The following is a 25,966-nucleotide window of genomic DNA, read 5'->3' on the forward strand; positions in this document are numbered from 1 at the left end:
CTACATTACTAAAATCATATGAAAAGACTTAATTAAAAGCAAACAATCAAGCTCAAATAAGTAATTTTAAACCACTAAGATTAAGCGTGCTAAACTATTTTCTACTTCCAATTGTTTCACCATTCTAATATTGATTTGACTTTTAATTTCTGGGCATGAAGCAATGATACACTATTTTTTCACGTGTGCGCGTGTGTGCTCGTGCGCGCGTGTGCGTGTTTTCTTGGAGGGGTGGGTGGAAGAGGTAAAAAGGTGATGAGACAATACTGGTGCTTGAACTCCAGGACCTTGCATTCTTGTTCAATAGTCCTACTCATGGCTGGAACTCTACTACTTGAGCCATATCTGCAGTTTTAGTCTTTTGCTGGTTAATTGGAGATAAGATTATTTTCAATTTTCCAGTCTGGGCTAGCTTTAAACCTCCTGAGTAGCTAGGATTGTAAGCATTACCCACTGGCATCAGTTTCAACATATTTTTTATTTTTTGGGGGGTCCAGTCGTGGGGCCTGAACTCTGGGCCTGGGCCCTGTCCCTCAGCTCTTCAGCTCAAGGCTAGCATTCTACCACTTGAGCCACAGCACCACTTCCAGCTTTTTTCTTTTTGCTTATGTGGTGCTGAGGAATTGAACCCAGGGCCTCAGGCATGCAAGGCAAGCACTCTACCACTGAGCCATCTTCCCAGCCCTCAACATATTTTTGTATTAAGAAAACAACAGTATTTTGTTTATGAATATGTCATATATCTCCATTTTAAGTTAGTTTGAACTTTTCCTTTTAAAAAATTAAATTATGTCAACAACAAGAAAGTCTAACATGGAAATACACTATAGCCAGCAGATCATAGGTGGAAAGGCTATAAAAATGAATATCCTAGCCAGGCACCAATGGCTCACGTCTGTAATCCTAGCTACTTAGGAGGCTGAGATCTGACGATCGAGGTTCAAAGCCAGCCTGGGCAGGAAAGTCCATGAAACTCGTCTCCAATAATCCACTCAGCTGTGGCACTGTGGCTCAAGTGGTAGAGCGCTCGTCTTGAACTGAAGAGCCGAGGGACAGCGTCCAAGCCCAGAGTTCAAGCCCACGACCGACCAAAAAAAAAAGAATATCCTATGCACATTGATAACAGGGAAAAACAATTCCTTGATTGTATATAGCAAGACATGCTTTTAGCTAGGATAAGAGAGTAAAAACACACAGTACTTTTAAAAGACAACAGAAGTAGAAAGATTAAAATATTTTGTTCCCTAGAACTTAATTACAAGATTTTTTTTAAAAAGCCATCAAGCGGGGCTGGGAAGGGTAGCTCAGTGGTAGAGCGCTTGCCTTGCATGTCTGAGGCCCTGGGTTCGATTCCTCAGCACCACATAAGCAGAAAAAAAAAATCTGGAAGTGGCATTGTTGTTCAAGTGGTAGAGCGATAGCCTTGAACTGAAGAGCTGAGGAACAGCGCCCAGGCTCAGAGTTCAGGCCCATGACCGGACCCCCTCCAAAAAAAATAAAAATTAAAAAGCCATCAAGTCTTCTAACATATTTATAAGATGATTTCTATGTTGCTTTGCATGTCCCTCCCCCACGGTATAACCCCTGCTTTCACTGTATTTGATGTTGGTATAATTTGTGGAGGGGAAGGCAAAACCAAATCGTTTAACTAGGGATACAGGTGGACCCATTGCAACAATGAGATGTACAAGTCATTATGTGGAAAAACGAACTTTACAACTTTGGTGGGGGCGGGGGAGGATTGGATGGGGGTAGGTCGGGGGAGTATGGGAAGAGATGGGAAGGGGAAACAAGGAGGAGGCAACAATGCTTGATAAGAAATGTACTCGTTATTTTGCCCATGTAATTGTAACTCCTCTGTACAGTATTCTCACAATTAAAAAAAAAAACCAACAAGCACAAAACATTAACAGGCTATTTTTTATGGCCTTGATAGTTCCTAAATGCAAGGCCTTATTTGAAAGGTAACTAAGCAAAAGGACTGGGGGCATGGCTTAAATAGCAGAGAATTTGTCTTGCAAACTAGAAGCCCTAAGTTCAAAATCCTAATACATTTTCATTTTTCTAAACAAATTAAAAATAGTTTGTATAAAATGTCTTAAGTACACACATTCTTAAAAACTTGAAGTTGAAAAAAATGTATCTAGAAGAGGTTTACAATAAGCTGGGACTTTCTTATTAACTATATACAAATTTAGAATTACAGAAACATTGTTTTGTTTCACAATTTAATTAAATATGATAACAATCACAATTTAATTAAATATAATAACAATAATTATTATTATGTCAGTCTTGGGGCTTGAACTCAGGGCCTGGGTACTGTCCCTTAGCTCTTTTTGCTCAAGATTAGAGCTCTAACACTTTGAACAAGGTCACATCCAATTTTTGATGGTTACTTGGAGATATGAGTCTAATTGACTTTTACTGCCCAAGCTGGCTTTGAATCATGATTCTCAGACCTCAGACTCCTCAGTAGCTAGGATTACAGGTGTGAGCCATCAGTGCCCAGCTAATTTAACTAAATTATATTTGATATAAGCCACCAAAAACCATGTTACTCACATAGGAAAGGTACACAGTGCTTAAATGGAGCACTAAAGTACTAAAGTAGCTAAGCACCATAAGTAACAAAATGTATTATTTCAGCCATCTATTAAGATTAATATGATTTATGATAATCATTTATATTTAAATTTTAACTATTTGTGATTTATTCCAAATATATCTGGTTTTAATCTTCTTACTTTTTAAAAATAGTAATACCCTAAAATATTCAAGTTGCCTAGTTTTACTAGTTTGAATTTATTCATTCATATATTAAATAAGTCCATAGCATTCTCAGTTTGGACTGAGTCAAATTCTTACGACTGCTATCAAAGTTCAAAACCAAATGACAATTTAATTATAAAGTGCCTCTAACTATATTATGGCTTCAAACTAAAACTGAAGACTTCTCAAAAACAGCATTAAAATATCTGAACATTTTTATATTAAAATGACAATCTCAATGCATTCTAAACTAGAAAACAAACATATCCAATAAGTACTTATTTGTCAATTTGGTAAGTTCGGTCATTTACAGTATTTTAAAAGAACATTAAGCATAAGTCATGTAGACAAGTTTAAATACCTACATATAGTAATTCTCAATTATCTTATCTCTGTAGGTTTACAAAATCTCTGATGTTAATGGAACTAGGGATGGGAGAAATGTTACCTGAAATATCAATATTAATACAAATATATCTTCTCTCACAAATCCTTTCCCTCCATTAAGAAGTGAAAGATATGAAGATGAGCTTAAAAAACAAACAAACAAAAAACAAAACAAAACATTAAGCTGGGTGCTGGTGGCTCACACCCATAATCCTTGCTCCTCAGGAGGCTGAGCTCTGAGGATCACAGTTCAAAGCAAGCCTGGGCAGGAAACTCTGTGAGACTCTTGTCTCCAATAAACTACTTAAGCCAGAAGTGGCTCTGTGGCTCAAATGGAAAGCACTCACCTTGAGCAAAAAGCAGCTCAGGGACAGTGCCCAGGCCCCGAGTTCAAGCCTCAAGACCAGCAAAAAAAGAAACAACAACAACAACAAAAAGCAAAACAAGGGCTGGGAATGTAGTTCAGTAGTAGAGTGCTTGCCTCACATGCATGAAGCCCTGGGTTTGATTCCTCAGTACCACATACACAGAAAAGGCCAAAAGTGGTGCTGTGGTTCAAGTGGTAGAGCGCTAGCCTTGAGCCAAAGAAGCTCAGGGATAGCACTCGGGCCTTGAGTTCAAGCCCCAAGACTGGCAAAAAAAAAGCAAAACAAAACACAAAACTTCATCAAAAGTGGCAATGTCAGGCAACTACTAGTAAGAAAAGTGATCTGCAAGTGTACAAGAAGTTTAAACACAAGTTTGCTTCTGTCCAAGAGACAATGGTATATGGATGTTTTAGACAAAAAATATCAGTGACTAAACGAAGCAATCTATGGTGATAGTAAAAACTAGAGTGTGTGCAGAGGTGGTGAATGGAAGGTTAGCAACATAGAGTAGGGAAATACTAGCATAATGAAAACTCCAAATTTTGTTTGGGTGATTGTGAATATAGGAATGTATATAATTTTTAATGGCTCACTGAACTGAGTCAAGGTATATGTACTTTAGCATATGTTAATTAAGCAGGCCATCCTTACTGAGGATAAAGGTCCTAAGTAGAATGAGAAAGCTGAGCAGGTTTTCAAGCATCTTAGAATTCAAGTGTTCACAAGTATTTATGTACTATCATATCTATTTCAAAAGGACATTTATATCTATGTTCTTTTCTAATAAACTGGTTGTCCCTGCCTACTTCCATTATTGTAGAAGATGAAGTAATTATTCAAGGCTTGCCACATTGTTAGTCAAAACAATGACAAATTAAAAGTCAAGGTCCTAATAATATTAATAGCAATATTCATACTATTTAACCACCTATGTAAAAAAATCAAACATAAAGGAGAAAACTGGCTGTTCATATCCAGTAATATTGTACATTGGCACAGCACTAAACTTAGCACTTCCAGAATGAACTGCAAGGATAGCATTAGAGTTCAAATAACTCAAAATGTTGATTTCTCAATCATTTCCCAGTTTTCCATACCTCCCCCAAGAAATTAACTAAAGAGTTTATTTGATTAAGCAAAATTTGAAAGCAGAGGATTATCAGTGAAAAAAGTGATGCAGAAATTAGCAGAGGTGGCACTACCTGAAAGCTCATCAGAAAGGGGAGTGAGAACAATATCAGGCAAGAAGGGTTTGGAAGTATGGATCAGAACAGGAGCACTTTTAGCACTGCGTATATAGGCCGATGGCAGAGCACATTCACCAATGGATCGGCTTCTCATGGCTTTAAAAAAGGAAAAGAAAGAAGTGGGGAAGGAAAAAAAGAAGAGTGACTATAATGAAAGGCTTGTGTCACAGAAAAAGCAGCAACAGAGAAAACTAAAAGATACAAAGGAAGGAAAGTTTAAATTAAAACATTTCAGCACAGCAAATACTGGCAAGCTGTAAGAAAAGAAATCAGAGAACACACACATTTTGAATGTAAAATTTTTGGTGTAAAGCAGGAAAATGCGTTTTATTATTAGCAATTACAATGGAACAGTATTTAAAAAACAGACACTTTTAGCTATGTTTTCAATACCAAGAACTGAGAAGTCTGTTGAATGGAAAGACTGCAAATAACTCAGTATTATTACTAAAAGTAATTTTTCTGCTATATTTGGTAATTTATCTAGGCAATTCATTAAGAGCCAGTCTTCTTAATGAAATTGAATTCCAAGAACAAATCTAATATGGATTTAAAGAACAAATTTGTATATCCTCCAAATAAAGTCTCCAAGTCAGTTATAAGTATTTTTTGGAATTTTTCTTGACTTCAGTCTGTTGCTTCTTAAGTTCTAGGGTGTAATATTTTTAATTTATCTCCAAAAACACTGTTTTTATTACATTATTTCCTGTTCAAAGACAAGGCTAAATTTAAAATTCTTTTTGGCTTTGACATGCAACTTGTTATATGGCAATGCTGTGAAGTTATACTAGAATACCCTATATCCAAGTAAATTAGTATTAGTTCAATATTAAAATTAGCCATATGTTTATAAATATCAAACTAATAAGGTCATGAACTTTCTGAGGGGATACTGTGCTTTAAACTGAAGATTATTACCTTGGTTTATAAAATAAATGAAGCTACTCTTCAATCCTCTTAAGTATATTCCTAGGAATGAAAAGTGCTGGGTAATCTGCTCAACAGTTTGGTATTTCAAAAAACTGACAAAGTAGTTGTAGTGTCTCACATTTCCATTAGTAATATATGTGGTCTCCAATTTTTCCACATCATCACCAGCACTTGTTATTATCTGTCTGATGGACAATAGTTCATGAGTGTGTGAGAGTGTGTGTGTGTGTGTGTGTGTGTGTGTGTGTGTGAGAGAGAGAGAGAGAGAGAGAGAGAGAGAGAGAGAGAGAGAGAGAGAGAGAGAGAGAAAGAGGTAGTATTCCATTGTGATTTTCATTGGTATTTCAATAATGGTTAATATAAAGCATGTGTGTATTGGCCATTTGTGTACTTTTATGGCGAAATGTCCATTCAAATCCTTTACCTATTTTTAAATTGAGTTGTATGTTTCTTATTTATTTTTCAAGTTTAAAGTTAATGCTGTAATGCCACAAGCTCCTACACACTAACATAAACAAAAGGAGTATTTTCAGAACACTTAAAATTCTTATATGATATTACATGAACTGACCATATTTTAATCTGTCCTTTATTCTAATTCCGAAAGAATTATTATACTTAGAAGCGTTTAATTTGTCTATATGTTTAGTCATTTCTTAGGTCATTTCTTACATCTCAGACTTTAATTCTAACTTTTTAGGATATATCATTACAAACTGACTTGGTCTCCTAACACTCACTTGCTTTCTTCTTCCACATTTCACTTCAGCCATAGTGACTTTACTATTCCTCAAATACTCAAGCATACCACACAGGGTTTTCAGACTTTTCTTTTGGCTCAGAATGTACTTTCTATTAGGAATCTGCTAAGCTCATTCACTTTATTCAAGTCTCTGTTCTTATATGATAAAACAGATCTCTGTTGATCTCCTTCAGGCTCTAGTCCTTTATCATGCTGTACTTTTCATCATAATTTACTACTATTACTACCTGATATGTTTATTGGTTCAATCTATTTATTAAATGTTTCCCCAAACACTAGACTGCACGCTCCAATGGACTTTGTTTTGCTCATAATTTCTGCAAACAGTGCTTCCATATTGAAACTTAAACTTGTTTTTATCCAAATGTGTAAAACCTATGGCTCATATTAATATACGTATTATGCTGTATGTTTGCATATGCATAAAGGATCTTTAGAAGGATGTTCAAAGAAGTTAGTAACAGTGGTTGTTTCCAGTCAGGTATCCTGCATGGGTGGGGAAAAGGATGAAGGAAGACTTACTATAATGTACATAATTTTTTCACAGATGAAACTATGTACATTTACATTTTTAAAACTAAAGAAAATAAGTGTCCAAAGAATATCTTAAATTAAATCCTATGCCTTTTAACTGTTTTCCAATTTTGTGGGGTTTTTTTAACTGTATTTTTTTTTTTTTTTGTCAGTCATGGGACTTGAACTCTGGGCCTGAACGCTGTCCCTCAGTTAACTGTATTTTTTTTGTCTTTTCTTTTTTGGTACTGCGGATCGAACCCAGGACGTTGCACTTACTAGGCAAGCGCTTTGCCACTGAGCTACATCTCAGCCCTGTTTTCCAATTTGATGCATGTTACATTTCTAATGTTTTAACATCTGCTTGACAGACTAATTCACTAAACAAGCTAGATACGGACAGTTGATAAGAATCAAATAGTTGAATTCAAGATATTTTTTACTTTACACATTACTAAAAACACTACAAAAACTAAATGTGTAAATGATTACTTTTAATGTTTCCTCAGACTTAATATACTAAGCAAAAATGACTTCTACAATCAGAAAAAAAGAAAAAAGAATGTACTTTTAAAAGATTCAGGGCTTAGCCATGCACCAGTGGTTCATGCCTGTAAACCTAGCTACTCAGGAAGCTGAAAGCTGAGGATGATAGTTCAAAACCAGATGAGCAGCAAAGTCCATGAGACTCTTATCTCCAATTAACCCCCAAAAATCACAAGTGAAGCTGTGGCTCAAAGTGGTAGAACACTAGCCTTGTGCAACAAAAGTTCAGAGAAAGCATCTTGGCCCTGAATTCAACTCCCAGGACTGGCATCCAAAAATCAATAAATAAAAATAAATTCAAGGTTAAATCTAATTTTAAAAATCTTTAACATACAAATATTTCCTGTAAATGTGAATGAAGAAATGCATTTCAGATGTAGTCATTATTTACAGGGTTAGAGATGTAACTCAGTAGAGCACTTGCCTTGTAAGTAAGTGGTTTTGAGTTTAATCCCTAGCATCAAAGGCAGGAAGGCAGCAATTGAAGAATACAAATATTCAAAGTAGTTGTATTGAGATTCCTAGATATTTCTAATACCCTTTTTTCCCCTCATATCATTTCTTATTTTTCTATCTTGGTATATACAATTAATATAATTATATGGTGAGTTAGGTAACATGAGGCAACTCTTAAAATGTGATACTTTCCTAAGATTTTAAATTATAGCTTTTAGTTCTTTTAAAGTTTTTAATTTTCCAATTTTCTAAATCTGTGTCTTTACACTTGAGAATCTACTTTTTATTGAAGACATTTCCTTATAACAATGGTTTTAAATTTAAAATTAATAATATTTACTACTGGTACCATTCACATAGATGCAGTTTCATGGAATAGTCTCTTTTCCTAAAATCATAAATTATAAAACTTGAACTAACGTAATTTTTCTTCCAGCAAAAGAGGTATTATAATCCTTACTACAGAGAGATGAAGTACTTAAAACCTAGGAAGATCTGATAAATTGTTCCAAATAACCTAGCAATTTAGTGAAAAAGTAATCAAGAAAAGAGATTATAAGGCTAGAGGCATGGTTCAAGTGGTAGATTGCCTGCCTAGCAAGCCCAAGGTCTAAGTTCAAATCCTAGGCAAGAAAGGGAGAAAGAAACAGAAAGACAGAGAGATCATAGCTAACCTTCATTTATCATTGTGATACATTTTCTAATATAATTATACTGAGTTATAAAAGTTCCTTTGAAAGGAAAAGGAATGGGCATTATCTGCTAAATCTGTGCTATGGTAAATGATCCTATCCATAGAATTTTCCCCCAACAGTATTCCTTAACTGCTATTTCCTATATGACAGAAATTTCTTATTAAAGGTATCAAGGAACCAAACAAAAGATTCTATGTTGACCTTAGCTATCTATTTGTAGTGAGACGAATTCCCTTGTTGGTTTGTAAAGCTAATATAATTGTAGGATTGAAGACTAGCCTAAATTCTCCTTAGTATATTCATTTAACAAAGATTATAAATTCAGGATTGAGTACTATAAGGTGTATCAGAGTTCTACTTCTTGCATTCTGTAAAATATCATTTAAAAAGGATATTTATAGTAAAATAAAGCACATAAAAACAAGAATATACAATAAATCTTAATATCATAAAAGGATGACTACTACTGTAAAAAGAGGTTTGCTACAGAAGTTTCTCATTTCACAACAAAAATCAGCCTTAAGAAATTATGATACACTGTTTCTAAAACTTGCAAATGTACTGGAGTTATACAATTCTCACTATTTTAAGAATACATACCAACAGTTTTTTGCCGCACTATACTCCTTGCCTTTTCAGTTCCTGGGGAGCCAGTGGTTGTGGCACTTCGCTGTCTCATTGGGGCTTGGCTGGGTTGATCACGACTCCATCCTCTAGAAAATGACTTGTCAACTGAAACTTTTTGAAATTCATGTCCAACTCCTAGAAATGTACATTTTCAATCTCAATATACAGTGTGTTGATCACCTGATGTATAATATCTTCAAATTATGGGGACCATATTGCTTCAGAATCTTACCCTTAGCCTTATAATTACAAACTAATTAGCAAGATAAAATGTTGGATATTATAAGATTATACTCTAAAACTTAATGCAGAATTTAAAAATTACACTATTAACGAATAAATTATTATGAACTGTCTTCACTTGCTTTATCATAGAAATAAAAATATCTGGACAGCATGAGAGAGAGGAAATAAGAGGAGAGAAAAAGAAGGCGGTAAAGAGGGAGGGTATAAGGGAAATGAAGAAAGGAAGAAAGGGAGGAAGAAAGCTAATGAGTAATAACCATTTGGAAAACAGTCTAAAAAATGTAGTCAAAAAGTGCATTATTAAAACAGTGCACAAAGGGTTAAGTATGAAATATGACTTGAGTATGATATCTGCCTGGCAACAAATTATAAAAAATGAAAAAAACTAACAAATGAAAGATGATAAAATCATATATTAATGATATTATTTTGCTACTGCCCACCCTATCTCTTTTGATATTAGACTAAGTATTTCATACTTCCAGAATCCTTTGTTTCAACCAAATTTTTTTCCAAATAATTATTTTTATTTTTAAATTAGGCAAAATGAAATCATTCTTTATTTTCTAACTAAAAGTTGCTTGACCCAAAAAGGAGTGACATATACATTTCATTTTTTGATTAATTCTTAAAAACAAAATATTTAGGGTTCTAGATTATTTATTTAGCTTTAACACTTTTATCTCTTATTAAAGTTGGTTAAGGGTTTTGTTTTGTTTTGGTTGATTGTAGGGCTTGAACTCTGGGTTTGGGTGCTGTCCCTGAGCTCTTCAGCTCAAGGTGAGCATTCTACCACTCGAGCCACAGCACCACTTCTGATTTTTTGGTGGCTAATTAGAGATAAGAGTCTCACAGACATTCCTGCCCAACTTGGCTTTGAACTGGGATCCTCAGATCTCAGCCTCCTGAGTAGCTAGGATTACAGGTGTGAGCCACAAGCGCCTGGACTATTTTAAGGTTTTAAGGTTTAAGATTTTAGGAGTAAGAAAAATTACTAATATCTGCTTGTTTTAGTGCTGGAACTATTAAGCCTCCAGGCTTACTGAAGGGGGACTAATTAAGGAAGAACAAAACTTTTACTCTCACTTCTTTCCCTGACTTGGTTTTCTCCAGTTATTTAAACAAACTAGTACTTTTCATCTCTGAACAATGCTTACCTTTCCCTTTATGCTTTTTCTGCTTCTGTTCACTCAGCTTATCCAATGGTAAATCACTGAGATCCAAACTATATAAATTTCTAGCTAAAACTTTAGTTAGTGTCTCCATAGTTAATGACCACTCGGTGGCCAATTCTTCCCAATAAGTCAATGATGATAATACTGACAATAAGTCGTCCCAGAGTTCTCGAGAGATATATACATTCAGATTTGCTTTGATCCAGGCAACTATAAGAGTCTATAAAGACAAATATTCAGAAGTAACAATAAAAATGTATTAATATATGATTTCAAAAGTAAATATTCAATTCTTTAAAAATGACCTAAAAACAGAAACATACTATCCACAAACCTTCCTTCCCCACCCCCCTTTGGTTGGTTGTAGGGCTTGAACTTGGCCTGAGTGTTGTCCCTGAGCACTTTTGCTCAAGGCTAGAGCTTTATCACTTTGAGTAACAGCACCACTTCCAGTTTTCTGGTGGTTAATTAGAGATAAGAGTCTTACAGACTTTCCTTCCTGCCTGGCTGGCTCTGAACTGTGATCCTCAGATCTCAGCTTCCTGAGGAGCTAGGATTACAGGCATGGGCTACAATCCTTTCTTAATAGAAAACACCTGCATAAATAAATCAGGCAACCATTAGTATATACAATAAATTTCACTTGAACTGCAAATTCTTAGCATCCAACAATTCAAACCGAATTCAGGAAAAAAGCAATTTAAAGGGAGGGGTGAGGCTGGGAAGGTGGCTCAGTGGTACAGTGCTTGCCTTGCATGCATGTGGCCCTTGTTTCGATTCCTCAGCACCACATAAGCAGAAAAAGCTGGAAATGGGGCTGAGGCTCAAGTGGTAGAGTACCAATCTACAGCTGAAGAGCTGAGAAACAGAACCCATGCCCAATGTTAGACAGGAAATGTATTCGTTGCCTTACTCATGTAACTGTAACCCCTCTGTACAGCATCTTTACAATAAAATAAATTTTTAAAAGATTATACTTAGTGCTAAAAACTATTAAGTATAAAACTCTGAATTAAAGCCCTAGTACCACTAAATAAATAAATAAATGATAAGGAAAATTTATTAGGTTTTCGAGTTATATACTTAATAGGCAAGAACTTTTAACACTAGAGCCATACTCCCAACCCTTTTTGACTCTTAAAAAAAATATTTTCAGGCTGGGCACCAGTGGCTCATACCTGTAATCCTAGCTACTAAAGATCATGGTTCAAAGCCAGCTCAGGCAGGAAAGACCATGAGATTTAGCTCCAATTAACCACCAGAAAACCAGAAGTGGTACTGTGGCTCAAGTGGTAGAGTGCTAGCCTTGAGCTGAAGAGCTGAGGGACAGCACCCAGGCCCAGATTTTAAGCCCCATGACGACAAAAAAAAAAAAAAAAATCAAATTAGGGTCCATTGTTTTTGTCCGGGATCAGACTTAGATGATAACTTGTTCCACCTAATGCTTCCTAAGTAGCTAGTATCATATCACAGGCATATACCTAGCCCCATTTATTTCTTGAGGTAGGTTCTCACTAACTTTTGCCTCAAAAACTGGCCTCAAACTGTAATTCTCCTGATCTCTGACTCACAAAAGTAGTATTACAGGTATGAGCAATCACACCTGGTCTTTCCTTCAATCTTATTCTAGTTTTGAAATAGACAAACAACCTATTTCCATGAGTAGTTTTTAATTTTCTCTACAAAAGATCCTTAAATATGAACAGATTTCTGACTTAATGACTCCTACTCTAGATAACATTTTCATGTATATGAATCTTTAAGAAATACTTATCTATCATCTATTAATTTATTTTTATTGCCTGGAAAAGTGGTCCTGCAAGTCGACCTGCCAAAGTCATATTTTTTTTCCCCTGGAACTGTAGAAAAGCCTGTGATGACATCTTCAGTACAGACTCCGTGACTCTGAGTAACACAAGCAGCATCTGTTCCCTTAAAGTAAAAAGATTAATTAGTATTTTCTTCTTACATATGTTTGCTTTTGTTTACTGGTTAATGCAAATTAATGTTATAAAATTGGCATTATCTTTATAAATCTTTTTGAAAGACAATTTCAAATTTTTAGAAATCTTTAAATATTAAAAAATTTTTAAATTCCACTTTATATCAGCCATTTGTTCATTCACAATGCCTAGATGGAAAGAAGCTTTTTGTCTTTTTTTTTTTTCCAGTCCTGGGGCTTGAACACAGGGCCTAGGTGCTATCCCTGAGCTTTTCTTTCTGCTCAAGGCTAATGCTAAGCTATAGCTCCACTTCCACCTTTTGTGTGGTTAATCAGAGATAAAAGTTTCATAACCATTGTTGCTCTGGCTGGCTTCAAGTAACAGTGATCCTCTGATCTCAGCCTTCTAAGGAGCTAAGATTACAGGTGTGAGCCACAGGCCCATGGCTAATAAGGTAGTTTTATAGTTTTAATAATGAACATTCAGGAGAAAAGAAAAAAATGATAAGGATGTTTCTGCTTTCTATCTTTTTAAAAAATCCTTTTTCTCTTTGAGAACTGGAAACAAAATCAATGCTAACATTTTTATCCTACATGCATACTATAAAAATTATAAAACTACACTTGATATTTCAGAAACTGATTCAACCCTACAGAAAAAGAGGCTAACCAGGAATTTCAATTGGGCATATAACCATACTGTAGTCCAAGTCTCTATCACAGACTCCTCCATTTTTTGGCTAATTTACAGGCCCATTTGAGGCACAGTATTACATGGGACAATTATTGTGAAAAATGTAGCCAAGGTAGGAAAAGTCTCAGATCTAGATGTCTTGTTATTTCTGGTAAATAAGGAAAGACTCAAATAGAAAACAATGGTTCAGTTTAAAATACACTGTATATATTGGCTAACAAATGCATGTATTAATTTAGAGGATAAAAATCTAAAGAATCACATTTGAAACCATGGGTTATTAACCATATAAAATAAAAAGCTATTTGAAAACAACTATACTTGCAATCTTTACAAAATAAACTACTAATGGTCAAACCTTAACTCACTCATTTATCAGGTGATCTTTTCACTTTGTAATACAGTAAGAATAATTTTAATCAAGAAAATCTTCTAAGTTCAATGTAAATCTGAATACTACCCTCTAAAGTACTATGACTTTAAGGAAACCTAAAAACATACTAAATAAATTCTACATAATATTGTACACAGCAGTACTCCTGCTCCTCACTGATTCAGGCCCTACAGAAAGAAAAGCACAAGAGTAACAAAAGAATTATCTAATTCAGTGTACTTTCAGAAGTCAGAAATTCTGCAATTCAAATCTCTGCTCACTACTCAAAAGCTGTGTGAACAAGGACAAAACTATCTTTGTGCCTAAACATTGTTTCATGTAAAAATAGGGATATTACATTATTATATAAATCAAACAGTGCTATAAAGATTAAGATATATATGCAAAGTGCTTAGAAAGATACCTTGCAAAAAGAAGTGTTCCAAGATGCTATGTCAAAAAATGAACTTTACAATTTGCGGGGGGAGGGCCCTGGTGGGGAGATGATGTAGTTGCAGAGATGAGATGGAAGGGATAGGAGGGGAAAAACAAAAGAGGAGGCAACAATGCTTGATAAGAAATATACTCATTACCTTGCTCATGTGATTGTGACCCATCTGTACAGTATTTTCACAATAAAAAACTTATTGTTTAAATAAAAACTTATTTAAAAATAATGTTAACAACTACTTCTACTTATTCTATTAATGCTGTTCATAAAAAATGTTTCCAAATAGTCATTTTCCCTAAGTAGGAAAACATAAACCAGGTACTTTCTTTGACTAAGTACTCTCTATTGAAAGAATGAGACAAATGAGAAAAAGAAGATGTTACCATTCTCCTTCCCACTAAAACAAAAAGAAAATACATGTGCATTAATAGAAGACTGATTTAAAAAAATCATGGTTATATATATGGTATAATACTCATACCTAACTATTCGTGGTTTGGTAAATCAGATTTTTTTTTTTTTTTGGTCAGTCATAGGGCTTGAACTCTGGGCTTGGGAGCTGTCCTTGCGCTCTTCAGCTCAAGGCGAACACTCTACCCCTTGAGCCACAGCACCACTTCTGGTATTCTAGTGCTTTATTGGAGATAAGAGTCTCACGGACTTTTCTGCCCGGGCTGGCTTTGAACCACGATCCTCAGATCTCAGCCTCCTGAGTAGCTAGGATTACAGGTGTGAGCCACCAGCGCCTGGCCTAAGTCAGATTTTTTATGAATGGGAAAATACTTACTGCCTCAAGAGAGTGAACTTTGGGAGTAACTTTTTGGAGGATGGTGCTACAATTGAATTTAAGACCTCACATCTGCTAACTTTTTTTAAGCTTTTCTTTGAAGTTTACAAAAACAACATAGCATGTTTATAGAAATTACACAACTGGGGGCTGGGAAGGTGGCTCAGTGGTAGAGTGCTTGCCTTGCATGCATAAGGCCCTGGGTTCAATTCCTCAGCACCACATAAGCAAAAAGAAAAAAGCCGGAAGTGGCGCTGTGGCTCAAGTGGTAGAGCACTAGCCTTGAGCTGAAGAGCTGAGGGACAGCACCCAGGCCCAGTTCAGGCCCCACAACCAGAACCAAAAAAAAAAAAAAGAAATTACACAACTGCTCAATCCCAAAAATTTCACTTTTCCATCCACTTAAACAATTATATAGAGTACCAACAACACACAATAGCTTATGCTGGGAAATGCAGGAAATACCTATCTTATACCTTCTAGGGCCTCTAATTTACCTCGAGGGGTACACAAACACCTACAACTACATAAATAAGATAGAAATCAAGGTAATTTTAACAAGAACTAAATACAGGTATAAATACAGAATGAAAGGAAGTAAAGGAGAAAATGTAAGAAAGGATATCTACAAAGAAGATGGAATCTAAAGGACAGTTTGAGAGACAACAGGAAAAGATGGCACATGTTCATTCTAAAGGATAAGTTTAAGAAGGAAAAAGCAGGCAAAGGTTTTGAATGCCAGGCTAAGGAATCAGGTATCCAAACAGCTAGTAAATCACCCATCCATCCATTCATTCAATCATTCATTCATTATTCATACATGCATAAACTACCTCTCCATATATGCATATATGATTATATTTATTCTTGAGTGGGAGAAGTGATATACTCACACTTCAGAAAAGATACTCCAACGAGTCTTTTCAGATGTATAAGTTTAAGTAGGGTTTATTTAGCAAAATAGGATAAAATGGGGAGAAATAAAAAAGGGAAAGAGAAGCACCTTCACTTGATACACATAGAAGGTAGCAGAGACACTCAACACAGAGTCTTGAGGAAGCAGTATCATAGATGTTTGCGAGGCACAATGAGGTGGCTCATGCATAATATAAGCTACTCAGGAGATGGTGATCAGGAGGATCTCAATTTAACTCTGCCTGAGCAGAATTAGAGAGACCTTCTCTCAACCAATAAGCCAACTGTAATCTCAGGTTAGAGGATCATTACAGGTTAATTCTCTAACCTGGAATTATATGTAATCACAGGAAGGGAGATTGGGGTCAGAGGCAAAACAAAAGGTCTCAAAAATAAAGATAAAAGGGCTGGGGGAGGTGGCTCAAGTGATGGAGCATCTGCCTAGCATGCATGAGGTTCTGAGTTAAAACCCTAGTGCCGCTAAAAACAAACAACAAAATTACTGTTTGGCTGGGCACTGGTGGCTCACGCCCGTAATACTATCCACTGAAGAAGCTAAGATGTTAGGATCAAACTTGGAAGCTAGCCCAGGCAGGAAAGTCCCTGAAACTCTTATTTTCAATAAACTACTTTAAAAAGCTGGAAGTAGCTCTGTGGCTCAAGTGGTAGAGGGCTTGCCTTGAGCTGCACAGCTGAGGGACAGCTTCCACGCCCAGAGTTCAAGCCCACAACCGACAGACAAAAAAAAAAAGTTTGAGAAAATGTGACTGGAACTACTGTCATCATTATTAAAGTATTATTTTTATTAATTCATTCAATAACAGAAGCCTTATAATGCTTTAACATATCCTATTCACAAACAATTTATCTTTAAAAATTCCATATTTGTTTATAAAAGAAAAAAGGAGCTTTTACCAAGTCTTTTTGTCCATTGATACTTGTACAACCATGTATCGATAAATGTTCAGAATGCGTTTACACATATCAGTATGTTCATCCAGAAGATTTTTTATTTCATTTGCAGGTTCAAGAAGAAATATGTTGGCTGAGTTTATAATAAACACCTGTAGTAAAAAAAAATTAGCTATTTACAATGGAATTTCAATGGCAAATTTCTTTAAAAATTTTAAATACTATGGATTCTAACTCTACTTCTACTACCAACTTAGTACCTGAAATTAAAACTCATTAAACCTACTTATTGCCATGTTTATCTAAGCAAATACAACATTACTGGTAGCTGCTCAAAAGAAAATGATCTAAATGCAAAAGCAGCACTTCTAAACAGAGTACTAATACCATAACCCTACTGTAATCAACAACAACAAATAAGTATAATTATTTAATAATAAAAGATGACATTGATGTCAGGAAGAATTTTCTGAGTAAGTTGTATAAACATTTATCCTCTGTTCTTCTTTTAAGGTGTGTATATCTGAATTAAGAATGAAGTCAGATGCCAGTAGCTACTAAGGAGGTGGAGATCAGGATTGTGGTTCAAAGCCAGCTCGGGTAGGAAAGTTTGTGAGATTCTTATCTCCAATAAACTATTCAAGAAAAGCTGGAAGTAGTGGTGTGGCTCAAGTGTTAGAATGCTAGCCTTGAGCACAGAGAGGTTCAGGAACAGAGCCGAGCCCCAGAGTTCAAACCCCAGGACTGACTGTTTTTCCTTTAACAATACTGAATTTAAGTATCTTTTCTCATCTATTAGTTGTTTTTCAATATATATGCTATGAAGTAAAAAAAAATAAGGATTAAACTATAACATGGGGTATAATGATAACTGAAAAATGTAGGTGGTAAACTTTCATATTAAAAATTATACTATATCCTGGAATCCAGTAAGTACAGGGGTTGAACTCAGAGCCATGTACTCTTCCAGCATGCTCCTGAGTAACTAGAACAACAGGTTTGAGCCACAGGTACCAAGCTGAAATCCTGAACTTTTAGAATATCTAATGATGATTTTACTTAAAAAAAAAAATAGCAATAAAGTGATCTACCTGCAAAACTGCCTGGGTACCAGCTCGAATGTTTTCTTCTGTGGCTTCTTCAGAGGCATCTTGGTAAGTGCCATTTTTTGCCCAATTAGAATTTCGAACATGCTCAGCAATACTGGTCCCATTTTCCTGAAATAAAACATCAGTAATGAGTATTTCATTAACAAGAAAGCTGCAACAGGTCAGCAAACAGGAAGGTTCATGAAATTATTAGAGCTTACTACTAAAGAAGTTTCTCTCAAAATGGGTAGAAAAACTAGGGCTGAGATAGGGCTAGAGGCATGGATCTAGTCATACTGCACTTACCTAGCATATGTGAGACCCAAGATTCAATCTCCGGAACCTCATGAGAAAATCAATCAATCAATAAAAACTCACACTGACAAAAAAGTTGTGAATAATTAGGCAGTTAGTTAATAGAGTTTTCTAGGTTCTAATGCGTAAACCTCTCAACCATACTCTCACACATTCAACAAATGGATTATACCATTTACAGTTTTGTAAAAGATGAAGTTTGTTGTAAACTGAAGAATCTAGTTGACAAAAAAATTTAAACTTATCTTTATCCTACTTCATAGTAAAATTTCCATTATTATATAATACTGATGCTTCAGATCTCCAATGCAGTTAAGGTCCCATTATTGGAAGAACAGTGATAGTTCAAACCACCTAAGACTGCAGCTTTTTGCCTGATGTTCAGTATTAGTACAGAAGTTTCTTTAGGTAAAAAGCATGTAAACAGAAATTCTACTCAGGGTATTTCTGTTTATAAGTCTCTCCACAGTTTCTTCCTGCTTTTAAATTTCTTTTTAACTACTTTTGTTGCAAAATAAAGAAATTTGAAGGTGGGTGCCAGAAACCAAAGAGTTTTGCAGATGATAAGCAAGGGTTCTATCATTTAGGTATGGCCTCATGTCTTTCTTGCCAATAACTTCAATGAGTTTATGTATGTACACACACACACACACACACACACACACACACACACACACACACACTATGGTGTTTATAATTGTAACATGCAAGAGATTTAGTCCAATATTTACTTCTCTATCATTACCAGAAATAGTATTGGAAATAAGAATTGAGGAGCCAATATAATATATCAAGGTCTAGTCTACTAGCCTTTCTCTTGAACTCTCTATCTCTATGATAGAGACTTACCAAGTCTCCCTGACTGTCAATAGTGGTGTGCTTCACAAAAACCTACATATATACCTAATACATATACACACATTTACACAATGAATCCTCATAGAACTGGCCTAATTTTCCCTTGTATCAAAAGTACCTGAAGTTCAACATAATTAAAGAAGTGAGAAGTGATGTAGCTCAAGTGCTAAGAGTACCAGCTGAGCAAGAAAATGCCTCAGGTTCAAGTCCTAATACTAACCAGGAAGGAAGGAAGGAAGGAAGGAAGGAAGGGAGGGAGGGAGGAAGGAAGGAAGGAAGGAAGGAAGGGAGGGAGGGAGGGAGGGAGGGAGGGAGGGGAAGGACAGGCAGGGAGGGGAGGGAGGGACAGGCAGGGAGGGGAGGGAGGGACAGGCAGGGAGGGGAGGGAGGGACAGGCAGGGAGGGGAGGGAGGGACAGGCAGGGAGGGAGAAGAGAGAAAAAGGACGGAGGGAGGAAAAGAGAAAAAGAAAGAGGGAGGGAAGGAAATAGAGAAGGAAGAGAGGGAGAAAGAGAGAAAAAAGTGAGAGAAGAGGGAAGAAGAGGGAGGGAGGGTGGGAGAAAGAGGAGAGACAGAAGAGGAGGGAGAGAGGGAAGGAGAGAAAAGAAATGGGATCTCTCCCCTTTCCCCATCTCTCAACCAGTTAATAATCAAGACACACTGGCTTTGCCTAGGACTGGCTCAGTCCTATTCCAGGTACTCACCATATCACTTCTGAACTCACTAAACTTTCTAACTAGTCTCCAATCTATCCTCAATGATAGTCTGGTATAATCCTTCTGAAATATGTAAGTATTCCTGTTATTCTACTATTCATAATCCTGTAAGTGTTTTCCAATCTCTAGAATATAACCCAAGTACACTGAATATATACAAATTATTGACCAGAAACTAACTCTTATTTCTAGTACTTCCTATCACTTTGTCCCATTTGCTCTTAGCTACAGTCAAATTAAAGTATTTTAAAAGTCTTTCACATTCTTAGAGATGCTATTCACACTCTGTGGTCCTTTCCTATTTCTCTACCTGCTTTTCATATTATAGTACTTATTCCATGAATCATTCTTCTATTTCCCTCAGCAGAGTATGAATTCCCTCTTTCATATTCTAGAATAATATTTCATAATTCCAGTAATAATATTCTATATTCTTATTTTATAAAGTTGTATTCTCAATTTTTGTACTTTTGTTTTTGGGGTATGTGTGTGGTGTGCGTGCTGAAACAGGGTCCTGTGTTCTTTCAGCTTCTTTGCTCACAGCTGGTGCTCTACCACTTGAGCCATACCATCAGGCTAGCTTTTTTCATGTTTAAAAATAGATCTGAGGATCGTGGTTCAAAGCCAGCCATGAGACTCTTATCTCCAATCAACCACCAGAAAACCGAAAGTGATGCTATGGCACTTGCCTTGAGCTGAAGAGCTCAGGGACAGTGCCCAGGCCAGATTAAAAAAAAAAATAGTCTCATAGTTTTTCTACTCCCGCTGGCTTCCACCTCAATTCTCAAATCTTAAGTGTCCTAAGTAGCTAGGATTCTAGGCCTTAGCCATCAGCTCCTGGCTGTATTCTTGTTAACAGTAAGATACATGAAGGTAGAAATCATATGTGTTCAGATTTATACTTCCAACATTGACTCTTATGTTTAAAAGGGAATTCTAGCTATTCTGTAGGCTGAAATCTAGAGAAATAGCAGTGAAAAGTAGGGCTTGAAGTGTGTGGCTCAAGTGGCAGAGAATCAGTCTAGCAAGTGTGAGACTGAACTGAATGTCCCCTTAAAAGGGAAAGGGATTTTGAAATTGCAGGGATATTTTATTATAACAAAAATTGAAATATATCACTGGAATTTAATGGGATAAACAAAGGAATACCAAACATCTTGCAAGGTATATGTCAGTCTTGCACACATACTACACACACTATCCTGTGTTCTACATTTTTTCAAAAGTCATAATTATCTGAATCTCTATTTGATAATTTGAACACCAAAAATTTTTAGTGATCTTAATATATATTGAGTTTATAAAAACTGACAGTGAGTGATTATACCTTTTGGGTTACATATAAATCATTAATGAGACGATGCATTTGAAAAAATTCACACCTCTAATGGCAATGTTGTTGTAGTTAAGTCACCAGTAGAAAATGAATATCTAGCACACTGTATCATCAACTCATTCTCCTTTCATTCATGCTTTTTTTTTTTTTTTGGCAGTCGTGGGGCTTGAACTCTGGGCCTGGGCGCTGTCCCTCAGCTCTTCAGCTCAAGGCGAGCGCTCTATCACTTGAGCTACAGCACCACTTCCCGTTTTCTGGTGGTTTATTGGAGATAGGAGTCTCACGGTTTCTCCTGCCCGGGCTGGCTTTGAACCGCGATCCTCAGATCTCAGCCTCCTGAGTAGCTAGGATTACAGGCGTGAGCCACCAGCGCCCGGCTTCATGTTTGTTTTTATTAAATGAGGCATACAGTTTGTACTCATCATTTTTATTTAAAGATACAAGATAGGCTCATGACACAGACAAAGAAATATTTGTAGAAATGTAAACGTTACTGACAGGTTTATTTTCTAACAATGTAAATATTTGATGTTTTTCATTGGTATATAACAAATAGTGCTATCTGTTCCTAATTTTGAAATTTATATTATTAATTTTAATTACTATATTCTCCACTCCCTTTTTTGTTGGTGGAGATTGAACCTAGATTTTCATGCATGCTAATAATCATACACTCTACTATTGAGCTATCCTCAGAACCAACTATTTCCTAATTTTTTTTCCTTTTTAGAAACAGGACACCACTTGGGAGATTGAACTAAGGAATATCAAAATTTCAAAGCCGATCTGGACTAAACAGATTTAATGGGACTTTAAAAAAAAAACCAGGAAAGATAAAAGACGGTAGTATATTGTTGTAATACCAGAATTTAGGAAGTAGACACAAATTCTGTGTCCAGAATGGTACTACACAAATAGACCCTCTCTCAAAACCACAGAAAGGTCAAGAACTCATTTAGACTTAAGGAATAAATGAATCAGGGGTCCAAATATTATCACCATTATGCTCTATGTCTTTCCCCTGTCAGAGAAAATTCATGGACCTATTTATTACCTTATTGCAATACTGCTTATTTTATTATACCAAGAAGCTTTACATTCTGCAGTTGCTTTGCTGCAAGAGCCCAGAAAAGAATTCAGAACATTCTGATTTGTGGTGGGTAACCACTCTGGAGAAAAGAGGCACCACTTTCAGGGAAAAAGGAACTATAGTTAGGTAAGCATCTCACAAAGTATGTCCTATAAGCATTTTCATGTAGTATCACAGTTTAAATGACACCATTTAATTTTTATCTATTCAATGACTTAAAGAAACAGTATATAACTGCAATATACCTTTAAAAATTATGACATCACAGATGTCATATTGTTACACTATCTAAACTGCAAAATATATGGAAAGACACCTTCCCTTCCTATTTAAGTATCTTTGTGATAATATATTGTTATATTTAATGAAACTTTTATCAATTAAACTTATAAAAATATATAAATCTTTAATTTTACCTCTTCTCTTTTTTCATCTTCTTCCGCTGAAAGATCATGATCTGTGACATTTTCAATGCAAGGTATGTCTAAAGAAGTGATCACAATTTCTTCAGGCTCTTGCATAAACAAAGGTTTTTCTTCTTGTTGGATCCATTCCTGATATACTTTTACTACTTTCCTCATAGCTGCTGCTTCACAAATTGGTAATAAAAATGCCTAGAAAATAAAGAGAACTTAGATAATGATACTTTTTCTTTTGCCACAACCATTAAAATATTTCTATAAGATATAAGACATAAAATTAAAAAATATAAAAGTAAATTATCACAAAACCACTTTATGTTGAAGTACTTTGTAAATACACTGACAGAGACATGCTTATGGTAGATGGCTACAGACTTTAAGTGGAACAAAGATTTGTTTTAATTGTGCCATCTCAGAATAGTAATATTGTCTCATAAAATTATTCCATTACAAGTTCAATATATATAATTATATAACTATACATTGTATGCAATTGTATATGTAATTATTTATATACAACTGCATGTTGCGTATACATTTGTATATATAGCTTACATATTATATGATATATTGTATACATGTGTATACTGATACATTAAAATAGCTTTTAGCAACAAGATTTTAAAAATTAAACAACTTTAAAAAAGAAAAAAAATCACATGTAAAAAAGCACTGTAGTTTTTAAGCATATAGAGAAAAATATTAATGCCTCATGAATTTTTATTAAGTATATAAAAAGATGAAAGCTTTTTATGAATCCCATGTATGTGTGTATTGCGTGCGTGTGTGTGTGTGTGTGTGTGTGTGAGTGTGAGTGTGTGTGTGTGTGTGTGTGTGTGTGTGTGTGTGTGTGTTCTGGTACTAGGGACTGAACTCAGGGCCTGGCCTGTGTGCTATCCTGAGCATATTTGCTCAAGGCTGGAGCTCTACCATTTTGAACCATAGCACTACTTCTGGTTTTCTGGTGGTTATATGGAGATAAGAGTCTCACAGGAACTTTTCTGCCTGGGCTGGCTTTGAACTGAAATTCTCAGACCTCAGCCTCCTAAGTAACAGGCATGAGCCACCAGCGCCTACCCATCACTTTTTATATATAATTAAGTTCTACGATCTAAAAATGAAGCAAACACTTAGAAATTTAAAAGGATTATCTTTTTCTTTTGTCAGTCGTGAGGCTTGAACTCTGGGCCTGGACGCTGTCCCTCAGCTCTTCAGCTCAAGGCTAGCACTCTACCACTTGAGCCACCGTGCCACTTCCAGTTTTCTGGTGGTTTATTGGAGTAAGAGTCTCATGGACTTTCCTGCCCAGGCTGGCTTTGAACTGTGATCCTCAGATCTCAGCCTCCTGAGTAACTAGGATTATAGGCATGAGCCACTGGTGCCAGCAAACAAGGATTATCTTATAGGTACTCTTTGGTTTGGGTATTTTCTGAATTGTCAAAGTGCAACGTTTTCATCATAAAAACACATTTTACTGGAAAAATCCTATCTAAATATGGAAAAACAAAACAAAATTAACTCAAACCTTACTTCACTATCAAATTCTTTCCCTTAGATGTGTTTATAGTTAGCATTTTTTACATTTTACTAATGAATAACACTACCCATTAATTTAAATTTTAAAACTCAAAAGACCTTTATTTAAAAAGTGTCAGTTCCTACTCTGGAGTTATTAACAGGTATATTTATTTTTTAGGTATTAAAATGAATATAATTTGTCTATATGAAATTAGTTTTAAAAAATCAGCATCAAAGACAATGAGGAAACATTCATATGCAATATAAATAAGATATTCTGTTTGCTCAGTAGATGAATGGATCAAGAAAATGTGGTATATATACACAATGGAATTCTATGCCTCCATCAGAAAGAATGACATTGCCCCATTTGTTAGGAAATGGAAAGACTTGGAAAAAATTATATTAAGTGAAGTAAGCCAGGCCCAAAGAAACATAGGTCCCATGGTTTCCCTTATTTGCAATATCTAGTATATGTATGAGTCAAGCGGAAAAGGTCAGATAATGTGATGTCAGGAAAATGAACCCTTAGATATGTATTTTATGTTTTTTTCTTTCATGCATATGTTTCTAACGCATTTATAAGATTATCTCTTTGTTGCTTTGTATGTCCCTCCCCCACAGTATAACCCCTGCTTTCACTATATTTGATGTCAGTATAACTTGTGGAGGAGATGGGGAAAAACCAGTTGTTTAAGGATACAGGTGGACCTGTTGCAACAATGAGAAGTACAAGTTGTCATGTCCAAAACCAGCTTTACAACGTAGGTGAGGGGGGCGGGGAGGAGAAGGATTGGGATTGGGGGGGAGGGGGGAGGCTGGGAAGGGAGATGAAGGGTAAACAAAGGAAGAGGCTGCAATGCTTGGTAAGAAATGTACGCATTATCCTGCCCATGTAATTGTAACCCCTCTGTACAGTATGTTCACAAATAAAATAAAATTAAATTAAAAAAAAAAAGATATTCTGTTTGCTAGTTCTTTTATTTACTGTGAATGACTGCCTGGCAAAATGCATTATGTATACTTTCCTCAATCTAATAAATCTGTTTCTTAATTCTTACTGTGATATTCAAGTAGCTTAATGGCCATACTCCATCATTTTGACAATCAAGGCTTGTTATGAAATTATTATAGCGCAGCAACAACTCAGCCTAATATTCAAAATAAATTTTAAAAACTAAGTTCATGCCAGATGCAGGTGGCTGGAATCCTACTTAGGAGGATGAGATCTGAGGATGGCAGTTCAAAGCTAGCCTGGGCAGGAAAGTCTGTAAGACTTTTTTTTTCCAATTTAAAACAAAAATATTTTATTTCAAAATTGAAACCAAGAAAAATGAACTAGGAATTTGTGCAACTGTTAAAGAGTTCCAACCTGGCAAGGATTCAAAAGCATACCAAATATATAAATATATATGTAAACATATGTATATATATATATATATATTTAGATCTTTTTTCTTAATTCAATTTGTCAGAATGCAATCATCAATTTAGTAGCACAATTCAGTTTTTAAAGATAATAAATATCCATTTAAGCAATCAGAATTGTTAAGTGGTGTTTTACAGATCTTTGGTAATATTTATTCATTCATTCATTCATTCATTCATTCATTCATCTGTTTATTGTGAGACTCTTATCTCCAATAAACTACTTAGAAAAGCCGGAAGTGGTACTGAGGTTCAAGTAATAAAGTACTAGCCTTGTGAAAAAGAATCTCAGGAACAGTGCTTATATCCTGAGTTCAAGCCCAGGACCAGCAACAAATAAACAAATAACAACAAAAAAGCTCAAATAAAAACATTGTATTTTCTTATAAATACTAGA

The 25,966-nt window shown here is 35.4% G+C and overlaps 1 protein-coding gene across 6 annotated transcripts in view; it reads right to left on the minus strand.

Moving 5' to 3' along the window:
* Positions 1–25,966, minus strand: part of Ralgapa1 (Ral GTPase activating protein catalytic subunit alpha 1) — a 222,137-nt gene that overhangs the window by 136,320 nt on the left and 59,851 nt on the right. For all 6 annotated transcript variants that reach the window (XM_042677921.1, XM_042677925.1, XM_042677922.1 and 3 more), the window contains exons 11-16: positions 22,618–22,815; positions 17,891–18,016; positions 16,803–16,951; positions 12,528–12,657; positions 10,708–10,945; positions 9,278–9,439 (exon numbers count right to left, since the gene is read on the minus strand). In XM_042677921.1, the coding sequence (XP_042533855.1) occupies positions 9,278–9,439; positions 10,708–10,945; positions 12,528–12,657; positions 16,803–16,951; positions 17,891–18,016; positions 22,618–22,815 (1,003 nt within the window). The remainder of the gene's footprint in view (positions 1–9,277; positions 9,440–10,707; positions 10,946–12,527; positions 12,658–16,802; positions 16,952–17,890; positions 18,017–22,617; positions 22,816–25,966) is intronic.

This window comes from Dipodomys spectabilis, unplaced genomic scaffold (genome assembly GCF_019054845.1).
Source record: "Dipodomys spectabilis isolate Male_0828 unplaced genomic scaffold, ASM1905484v1 ptg000042l, whole genome shotgun sequence".
Taxonomy (NCBI): domain Eukaryota; kingdom Metazoa; phylum Chordata; class Mammalia; order Rodentia; family Heteromyidae; genus Dipodomys; species Dipodomys spectabilis.